This window comes from Ranitomeya imitator, chromosome 1 (assembly GCF_032444005.1).
Source record: "Ranitomeya imitator isolate aRanImi1 chromosome 1, aRanImi1.pri, whole genome shotgun sequence".
Lineage (NCBI taxonomy): Eukaryota > Metazoa > Chordata > Amphibia > Anura > Dendrobatidae > Ranitomeya > Ranitomeya imitator.
In genome coordinates this window covers 941277318-941288520 of record NC_091282.1, presented here as the reverse complement: position 1 = coordinate 941288520, position 11203 = coordinate 941277318, and the positions used below count along the sequence as shown (strand labels likewise).

The 11203-nt window shown below is 39.3% G+C and overlaps 1 protein-coding gene across 2 annotated transcripts in view; it reads right to left on the bottom strand.

Annotated features, from left to right (window-relative positions):
- Nucleotides 1-1041: 1041 nt before the first annotated feature.
- LOC138655844 (alcohol dehydrogenase 1-like) overlaps nucleotides 1042-11203 on the bottom strand; it is a 62506-nt gene continuing 52344 nt past the window's right edge. For both annotated transcript variants that reach the window (XM_069743625.1, XM_069743626.1), the window contains exons 3-9: nucleotides 9299-9437; nucleotides 8716-8803; nucleotides 7988-8207; nucleotides 3689-3949; nucleotides 3409-3544; nucleotides 2534-2672; nucleotides 1042-2347 (exon numbers count right to left, since the gene is read on the bottom strand). In XM_069743625.1, coding sequence (XP_069599726.1) covers nucleotides 2323-2347; nucleotides 2534-2672; nucleotides 3409-3544; nucleotides 3689-3949; nucleotides 7988-8207; nucleotides 8716-8803; nucleotides 9299-9437 — 1008 coding nt within the window. In that variant the 3' untranslated portion in view covers nucleotides 1042-2322. The remainder of the gene's footprint in view (nucleotides 2348-2533; nucleotides 2673-3408; nucleotides 3545-3688; nucleotides 3950-7987; nucleotides 8208-8715; nucleotides 8804-9298; nucleotides 9438-11203) is intronic.

Below are 11203 nucleotides of genomic sequence, written 5' to 3'. Positions count from 1 at the left end.
AGCTTCCACCTATAGCAGTTTTCCAGCTGTCACACGTTACAGATAGTAGGACAGGCTGCATAAAGACGTCTGCTCGACACTGAGGTCTTACCGACATCCACTGCAGGTCCAGCATGCTCATATTAAGAGGGCCGCTGACCTAGCAGATTCCGGCGGCTGACTTGTGTGCTGACTGACGTCATACGCCGGTGACAACAGGTGCACACTATTTAGTGTTCATCAGGACATGCGCCGCGATGGTTCAGGTGATGAACGCTACGTGCGCACCCCCCCGCACATACTCTGCCTGTGCTTTTAAAGGGCCTGTGCCCCTAAAAACCGCAGACTTTTTTTTCTCCCTCACATCTTCTTCTTCCCTTCTCTATCTGGTCCACTGCAAAGGCCCACCGGGGATTTCCCCACTACCCAGCCAGGCCAGTCCGACCCTCTCAGCTAGGATGGCTGGGAAATGGCTATAGATGACAGATGACATATTTAAAATATTGATAGTACACTATATAAAGATTACCTTCTTGCTAAACTTTTGCTAAATGAAGGTATTTAGTAAAATGTGTAATGTTTAAATGTATTTATTTTATTTAATTTCTCATAGAACCACTTTAAGATCAGGAGGTAGCATAACGTTCAAGTGATCCCAGCCAGTGCAGTCCTAAAAATCTCACTATGAGACAGCTGGAAATAATGGCACATGTTCAGCAACCCCTGATAGAAAGGTCTTAGGGTTAGCCAATTAAATTCTCTACTCCCATGGTCCCTGCTTTTCCTGAAGTGATGATGTCAAGTCCATGACTCTTGTGACCCTTGCAGCAAGTTAATTTGCCTCAGTAAAGGACAAGAAGTTAATTCTGCAGGATTGGTGTGGCTGACCCGTTAAGGAATTGATTAGGTAATATTAGGTGTTTGTTTTTAATTCAAGCAAACACCAAAACTAATATATATATATATATATATATATATATATATATATATATATATATATATATATATCCAGTGCAAGGCTTGCTTTTTCCATGATGCCATGATGAAACCAGGAAAGACATAAAAGATCAACAATGATTTCTTTATTGGGTATAGGTAACATTTATCACAGTACAATAGTTACACTGTTCTCTTTTTACAATGTGGCATAAAACAGAATGACAACAGAGTTTAATGAATGAAAGAAACATTCCATGTAGAACGGATTCACTGTGTCAAGTGTATTACAGGGACTGTACAAACAGAGATTCCCACTTTAATGTTCTTTGAATCTCCATGTGGTGGACCTTGCACTAGGCATAGCCCCGGCTATCAGTTTTTACTAAAGTCTTACTTCACAAAAATGATCTACATAAAGCCAAATGACAAATAAAATACATACAATATTCAGATTAACTATGGGAATATGCCTAGCAATGGTGACATATTAAAGATATTTTGTCTATGTTTAAAGAGGGATCTTGAAAAGTGAGAGCTTAACATTATAATAATTCATTGGGAATGAGACATAAAGGGATTGGCTACTTTATTTTTACTAATAGATGAGTTTATGACACTTGCTGATATATAAGCATTACAGGTTCTCCTCCTGCCCTCTCATACATTCCTCACAGACTGCATTGTTCTCTCTCCTCTTTTAAAAATGGGTGCTGAGGGAGAGACGGGCGACCAAAACCTGCCCTCTGCCTCCTTCAAGTAGAGACACTGCAGAGAAAGCTGTTTTTGAATTGGAGGAGGTTGTTGGACAGGTCACATGCTTCTCCATCGGCAGCCATTTTGAGAACAGAAGAGCTGTGTACTCTGTGAGGAAGGCAGTGCTAACAGCAGGACGAGAATAGGTAATACTTATATATTACTAAATGCCATAAAACCAGGTCACAAACAAATCTGTTAATAAAAATAAAGAGGCCATTATCACTATCAATTATCAATAAACGGTGTAGGTAGATCTTCATTAGCATATGGAAATCATCTGTTTCACTTTCTTCAATGCATAGGTGCTGGTGTTACTTACTGTTAGACTGCTCCCTGCAGATGGAAAAATATTTTATTGTGCACGCCATCCTGACCACAGAGGGAAAGTAAAATTGTCAATTCAAGATTTAAGAAAAAAAAGCAAATCTAGACAGATATTATATGTAGTTGCTATGTAAGCAGGATTCCTACAATATATCTACATAAGATATAATTAAGGTACAGTATACACCAAGCATATTCTGTAACGTTACAACTCAATCATATAATACAGGGATATGGACGATTCTTGCGATTAGTGAATGTTGCCTCTTCCAAGCTGACAAAATTAGGAATTTCTTCATTAGATGATGACCAGGGTTAGGCTCTTCAAAAAGTCAGCACAGTACGGATACTAGAGAGAACATACATCGGTTAAAAATATTGAAATGAAAATTACTACCGTAATATTCAATTTTTCACCTTGCAAGCACCACTGTGTGATATAGGAATAGAAATACAGCCATAAAGAAATATTTCTACTACTGGAATTATGCTTGATCAATTTGTATATATATATTTTTCAAAACATAAAGTATACCTGTCCCCTTTGCGCAGAAGTTCGAATCCTTCATTGATCTTCTCAAATGGTAATTTGTGTGTTATCAGCCCTTCAAACTCAAATTTCTTATTTATGTAATCTTCCACCATTTTTGGTACATCGTCTTTACTCTTCCAACCTGTCGAAACAAGCAAAAAATATTATTATTGAGTAAAAGAATACTAGTATTTACATTTCCCTTTTAATTTGACTTAAGCTATAATGAAGAAAAAACATTATGATGATTAAATATTGATGTTTTTCAGTCCAGTTGACCATATATACAAAGTTTTAGATGGCACAAAATGATCTACATACACATATGGGATGTCTTTTGTTAAGGCGCTACACTTTTTTTCTACATTCTGGTGATCAGGCAGATACAGAATCACATAACAATTCGCCATGCTCCTAAACTGTAATAGTTGGCATCAGAGAGACCTGCGGTCCTAACTGTTGAACTTCTTAGATGCCACAGTAAATTGCATCAGCAGCATCTACAGTAGACAAGGAACAGGTAATAATGCTGACAGGAGGAAGGGGCAAAATTATTACTTAAGCAATCAAGCTTGCTGCTTTACGTTCACTAGTTGCGCGTAGATAAAACGTTATATTACGTTTTCTAAGGTTTAGTGAAGAAAAAAAGAATCAGAAACATGAACCATTAGTGACATACTGTACGTTTGTCTGTACAGTTGCTGTGGTCAAAGACTGTGGATCTGTTATTCAATAAAAAAAAGTCCTTCACTAATGGAAACCTCTGACCCCTTATAAGAGATCTGCCATATAATAAAGCTAAAAATGACACAGTCCTTAAAAATAGGTCATAGTACATGATCTCAGAGAATAGATTTATTCTATATATTACGCATTACCTCCAAAAAAAGCTCCGGTCAGAACTCGCCCAGTTAGAAGACACATTGGATCAAATGTCAAGGTAGCAGTTGAAGGAGCTAAACCTACAATCACAGTTTTTCCACAGCCAAAGTGACTGGATAAAAGAGCAGATTTCTAATGGAAAACATAGAAAACAAATATAAGAAATAAAAGAAATATGGCTTCTATAACTACAGTGTTGGTCTGAGATCCACATTTTCAAAGAAGGTTGGCATGCATTTAACATCTCATAGAGTTGTCATGAAAATATTAACGTACCATGACTCCAGTGTTTCCAATGACCTCAAAGGCATAATCAACTCCATCATCATTCTTCTCTGCCAACACTTCATGGATAGGGCGGTCATAATCTTTGGGGTTTATACATTCAGTGGCTCCACATTCTAAGGCTTTTGCAAATTTCTCACTATTTAAATCAATTGCGATAATTTTAGACGCTCCGGCCACTTTACATCCAATAACCACCGACAAGCCGACTCCTCCCAAACCGAATACTGCACAGGTAGAGCCAGGTTTAACCTGTAATAAGTAAAATAAGCTCACCAGTCAACTTGGCACAGGTGCATTGAGAGTTAGGACATGCCACTCATCTCATTGTTTATTGATACAATTTTTTGCTGCCGGCTTTATTTGTTTAGATCCACATGTGTGCATTGATTAACCCCTTCACCCCCGAGCCTGTTTTCACCTTCACGACATGGACAAACTTTACAATTCCAACCAGTGTCGCTTATGTGGTAATAACTCTATAACGCTTCAACAGATCTCAGTGATTTTAAGAGTATTATTTCCTGGCATATTGTACTTCATGATAGTGATAAAAATGTTTTGATCAGACTTGCATTTATTTGTGAAAATATCAGAAATATCGAAAAATTGTCCAAGTACGCCAATACCTTACATGTGGGGAAAAATTGCTATTTGGACACATGGCAGTGCTCAGAAGGGAATGAGCACTGTTTGACTTTTTGAATGCAAAAATGTATGGAATTTAGAGTGGAGGCCATGTCAAGTTTGTAAAGCCTGTGATGTGACAGAAAACAGAAAATTCCCCATTTTGTAAACTAGACCACTCAAGGAATTTGTCTAGACATGTGGTGAGCACCTTAAACCCACAGGTTCTTCACAGAATTTTACAAGGTTAAACTGTGAAAATGAAAAAAATATATTTTTCCCTCAAAAATGTTGTTCTGGCCCCATTTTTTTATTTTCACAAGGATAGCAGGAGACAATGAACCCCAAAATTGGTTGTGTTTTTCCCCTGACTGCACTGATACCCTGTATGTGGTTGAAAACTACTTTCGAGGCACAGTGCAAAGGTCAGAAGGTAAGAAGTGCCATATTGGAGTTCAGATTTTGCAGGAATGCTTTGAGGGTGCCATGTCACATTGACAGAGCCCCGGTGGTGCCAGAAGAGCAGAACCCCCCATAAGAGCCCCATTTTACAAATTACACCCCTCAATTAATACATCTTGGGGTGCAGTGAGCATGTTGACACCACAAATGCCTCACAGAATTTTATACCATTGGACAGTGAAGAAAGAATTATTACATTTTTACCACTAAAATGTTGTAGCCCCAAGTTTTCAATTTTTCTAAAGGCTAATAGGAAAAAGTGGACCTCTCGGTTTGTTGTGCAACTTCTCCTGAATCCACCAAAACCCTAAATGTAATCGGGAACTACTTTTCAGGCACAGTGCAAAGCTCTGAAGGGAAGGAGCACCATATAGTGCAAATTTTACTGTTATGGTTTGCATGTGCCATGACCCACTGAGAGTCCCTGATTTGCCAAAACAGCAGAACCGCCCATAAAAGACCAGATTGAATTCATCTAGGCGTGCAGTGATCATATTGACACCACAGGTGTGTCACAGAATTTTATACTATTGGGCAGTGAAGAAAAATAATTACATTACATTTTTACCACAATAATTTTGGTTTAGCTTGAGATTTTACATTTTTATATGACTAATGGGTAAAAATGGCACCAAAATTTGTCACACAATTTTTGCTGAACATAGAAATACCCCATATTTAACTATACAGGATTGTTTAGCCACACGGTGAGACTCGGGTGGGACAGAGAGCTATTTGACTCCTGGAGCACAGAGTTTCCTAGAATAGTTTGCGGAGTCCATATACAGAGACCCTAAGTGCTAGAAGAGCAACCCCCCCAAGTGACCCCATTTTGGAAATTATACCCCTTTGGGATTTTATCTACAGGTGTAGTGATGATGTGACTTCATGAGAGTTTAACAGAAGCAAGCAGCAGCGGATGTTGCTGAGTAAAAATTGCAAATCTGCTATTGTAGTGCCCAGTAAGTTGTAGTGCCAAGTATGTTGGAGTGGCCAGCTCATTCTTCGAGACATGCAATTGTAAATTAGGTGGGCTGTCATCGCTACAAATTGGGGCTAAGTATGAAGGGGGCATTTGGATTTTGGAGTGCAAAATTAGCAACATTTCTTTTGGAGGGGGGGGGGGGGGGGGTTTGGGTGAGGAGCCATAATGTTTTTCCAGAGACTTTGCGATTCCGGCAATGTGGAAGATGACAGATCTGAGTGGGAACTTGCTCTTTTGTGGATTGAGTTGAAGCTTTTATTGGAAACATTTTACATAAGATTTGGGATCACATTTATCCGACACGCTGAGCATTTACATCGGGGATTCCATCTAAATGATTTAGATGAAACCCATGAGGGCTCCATTCAATAAAATGACTCAGCAAATTTTCTCTGGACCCCATCTGACCTCTCTTCAGCAGTGTCCTTCTTCACAGAAGTGCCCAAAACTGTGGCGACCTCACTTTTATGCATGCCTACAAAGGCGGACACTGCCGAATCATGTGCCAGGCAGTGTCCACGGTGACTCCATCTGCCTTATTATAGGGAATTTTCCTTCAGGGGTTCCTTTTGAATCACGTATTTCAGAGATTTACATGAAAACCCCGATTTAAGCCCTCTGCACTGTGCGCAGGATAAATGAAATGTGACCCGAGCGTTACTGCAATTTTTGTGAGGCAGAAGGAACAAATTAACAGTTGGTCAAGAATTGGGTTTATTTATTTTTTAGTAGCTCTTTTATTTTTCCAGTGATGGAGCTGTTTGGTTGCTTGTTTTTTTTTGTTGGACAAGACAGCGTTTTCATCAATACCCCTTTTATTTACATTCGTCTTTTTATTCTACTGTTTGTTCACCAGCATGATGAAAAAACATAGTTTATTGTATCTTTTTTTTGTTTTCTTTGTTTTGTTTGTTTTTACGGTGTTCACTAGTTAACTAGTTAAATAGTGTGACAGTTTTACAGGTCAGGTTGTTCTGGACATGGCAATACCAAATATGTGTACTTTTTATGTAAAAATACTTATAAATACTTATTTATGGGTACAATACAGAGTGTGTGTGTATATATATATTTATATTTTTTTTTTACTTGCAAACCCTCTATGGGACTTTCACTTTTACCACTCTGATCGCTGTTATAAAGCATTGCAATGCACAGGAATTGCAATGCTTTATAATTGTGCTGCACTGACACAAGTTCCTTAGGCCATGCTCAATGCAGGGTTTAAGGGGCTTGCCATAGCCTAGTGACACGGATGTTGTTATGACTTCCTCGGGTCACCATGGCAACGATCAGGCCATTGCAGTGACATTGCGGGTGCGCCGATTGGAGGCCGTCTCCCCCTCCCCACCTTCTAAATGCTGCAATCGATATCAATCACAGCATTTAAGGAGTTAGACTGCCGGGGGCCGTGCAGGCAACGCTCCTGTCAGTGAGAGGCAGGTGTCAGCTATGATGGTAGCTGAACACCCGGCGGTGAATGGGCATCTAATGTCGTGAAGGGTTTAATGCTCTAGCTATTGTACCATGTATTACATATAGGTTTCGACCTGGATTTCTATGGCTTGTTCAGTTGTATTGTGATGGGTCTCTGTTTTTTTGTGCTTAAATGGATTTTATTTTGTTATATGTCAGCATGTCAATTTCTTTATTCGTACATTAGATTATTTATGGTGTTTTTTTGTTACTCTGTCTATGAGTGTTCCTCAATATTGTCTAAATTGCTCTTTTTTTTTACTTGTCTCTGGCCACCATCTCGGATGACTATCTGATTCTCACATTTAAATGGAGGATCCTACAGTAGCATCATAATGCCACCTGATGCACAACTTGAAACACCAGAATGACCTCTTCTTTAGGCCCACATTGGGTTTAGAGGTCAGCAGCGCTTCGACAACCCTTCCACACAGCACTTCTCATCATAAGAGGTAAAGATGAGCAGGGAAGGGAGAACACATACTGAAATTCAAAAAAAGCCATAAACTGAAGAAGAGACTGATGTTCAAGGAACACACTGACTTTAGTAGACATTGGTAGGTCAGTGTAAGGGTCATGTGATGCAATAGAAAACGGCAAGAAAGAAAGGATAAAAGAGGATAAAAGAAACAGGAGAACTTTTTGCACCACATCAGTATTCACAGTGAGTGTAATTTATTTGAAGAAAAATAAATTTGCGCTTCTTTAACTTAAAGAACTAAGTTACAGATAGAACTCACTTTGGCAGTATTCACTGCAGAGCCGTATCCAGTGGAGAAGCCACAGCCAATGAGGCAGACCTTCTCCAACGGTGCATCCGGGTGTATTTTAGCAACAGCAATGTCATCTACCACTGTGTACTCAGTAAAGGTGCTGGTAGTGATGAAGTTGTAGACTTCTTTCCCTTTGCAGGTAAATCTTGTAGTGTTGTCCTGTAGCACTCCATTATATTTCCCAAGACTGTTTAAGACATAGAAAGAAATTGGCATCTGACTAGAAAACTATTACCTCATATATCACGTACTATATTATAGAATTATATTATCAATGTTTATTTCAACTGAATTTGGTGTTGAAGCTTCTAGAGAATTAAACACTTTGGGACCTGGAAATCATTAAAACCTTGACCCCTCACAAAAATGCAACCTCTGATTATAAATTGAACTCTGTCCTATTTTATGTAACGCATGCACAAATATGACTTAGTTAAAGTTCTCAATTAATTATTAGCTGCAAAATATTGGGAATTAATTAGAAGGTCCTAGAAAGTCAAATAAAAGTCTGCAACCTCGACCCTACCCCTCTCACCTACAATGGGCCATTTATAATTTTGGATTTTTTTTTAAGTAAAGAGCTCAAGGATTTCCTCAATCAGGGACAAGGTACATCTCTTACCTTTGCTCCCTCAATGTCTACAACCCTTGGGGTTAGCTATGTTGCCACTTTTTTAAATTACCTAAATACTTACTCATTTTTGGAGCAAAAATTACTGTCTGGATTCACACAGCATCTGCATTTTCCACACTGAGGCATAAACAATGGGATGACTTTGTCTCCTGTATGAAAGAGCATTTATGTATGAATTTATTACTAAACGGGTTGTCTGACTTCACTGAAAAAACTTCAAAAGTCAGGGATGATCATAAAGTAATAAACAAGCTATACTCACTGGCTATACACCCCATTGCTCCAGTGCAAGCCTCTTTGTTGATTTCCACTGGGACAGAAAGTGATGATGCTTTGTTCCTCGGTCACCTGATTGAAGTCTGCGATTGGATGCACCACTAACGGTAATAGACTGGTGTCCAAGGCACATTTGATGTTATCCAATTTCAGACCAGAGATCACTACAGCTAATCACAGGTCTTAGCAGTCAACGAAAGACAGGACGTCATCACTTCCCGTCTTTGTGGAAGCGGGGGTTAGAGCTGGTGCATATAGCTTTTTAGATTGTTTTTATAACCACCCATGACCATTGAAATAAAAGGTCAACATGAACTTACACTTTTTTCTTTTGTTATGCTGACAATTCTTTAAATTACAAGCCTTACCAGGTTTCAGATCTGTTACTCCTTCTCCAACGCTCTCTACAATCCCCGCAGCTTCATGGCCCAGTATAATAGGGAATTTTACCTTCAAAGCACCACTTAAAACATGATCATCTGAACGACAAACTCCAGTTGCCACAATCTGTAGGAATACAGAAGGTTTTGCACTGAACGCTTAGGAATTCAGAAACTGCTAAGCCCAGCTAAAATATCATAACAAGTTTTTATCCCTTGGCTAGATTCCCAGTAGAAAGAGTGGCTGCATTATCCAGAATGCTATGTCATGAGACCATTTATAAGGACAGTAAATTGTTTACTAATAATATCTTCGGTGATTGGCAAAGTTCCATGAAAACTCATGATCTATCCACAAAAGTTGTTGTTTTGAGATTTAAGTCTTCTGTTAACTGTACATGAACGTTACTATAAATTAAGGGCTTCGATATTAATGCCCTATCCTTAGCATAGATCAATAAATATCAGATTGTTTAGGGTCCAATACCTGGCACCACAATTAATCAGCTGTATGCAGGTCCCTCGGCAGCTGAAACTAAAAAGTGTACAGAGCTGGATAAGATATGCTAGTTATGTATCCTGTACAGTGGCCATTTCTGTGGGCACATTCAATTTAATGTCAGCTGAGTTGCATGCTCATGAATGGCCAATACACAGTGTATAGAGTTGTAGTGTCCTGGCTCTGGACAGCGCTTACTGACGGCCATGGTGTAACCTGCAAATGGCTGATCAGTGAGATTTTCCGGTGTCAGACCCTTATCAACCTGATATTAATGACTTATCCTAGGGAAAGGTTATCAATATGTAAGTCCTGGACAATCCCTTTAAAGGGAACCTGTGAATTCCAGAAATGCTATTTATCTGTACATATAGGAGTAATTTGCAGTTAAATCCTGCCTGGCTGCCTTACTGGAGCAGTAGCTAAAGGGAGAAAATGAAGCTATATTCTACCTGCAGCTGTTCACTTCCAGTCATTAGTATGGAGCAGTGGGCTGTTACAGTCACTGCTCGCAATATAGTGAGCACAGCTGTACACACTCCCTGACACATATATTGACAGCTTCTCGTGCACATTGCGCATGCGCAGCAGGCTGTCAATTGATGTCCTGGGAAGTGATTGCAGTGTGCTTTCTATGTAGTGAGCAGTGACTGTAACAGCCCACTGTACCATCCTGATGACTGGAAGTGAGCTGCTGCAGGGAGAATATAACTTAATTTTCTCCCTGTAGCCTCTGCTCCTACAGATTAAACATATACTGTATCAGCAGGAATAGAGCATTTCTTGAGGTGTCAGGCTCTCTTTAATGTTTCCTAAGGTTTCGATTGTTACAGTAAAAATGTGCTAATAAATGTTCTTCTGTTAAACTGCACAATCATTTGTTAAAGGGAACCTATTATGCAAAAAAAACTCCATTAACTTACAGATATGAGATTAATCTGCAGGTTCATAGTGGTTTGAAGCTGCCCGCTCTGAGAAATCTGCTGCTTAGAAATTAACTTTATTCCTTTCGGCAGCCTTGGGTTTTCAGTCATAGGGGTGGGCAGGCACAGCTTCAGTCACTGCTCAATGCATGGTGAACGGCGGCTGTAACCACAGCCCCGACACTGACTGACAGCCCCAACACTGACTGACAGCCCCAACAAAACATCGGATCGCACTCAGACAGAAAATACGGTTGTCTGCACAAGCCTTAAGGGGCTTGATTTTTGGGCATTGAGGTGTAGTTTTTATTGAGACAACTTAAGGCTACGTTTTGATTGCTTTTTATTGATTTTTTGGGAGAAGTATGGCAATCTTTTTTTTTATTTTCTGCGTTTAGTATATGGTTTTAATAATTTTATATTTTAGTATATCGGACTTAACGGTACCACATCTGGTTATTTTTCCAGTTT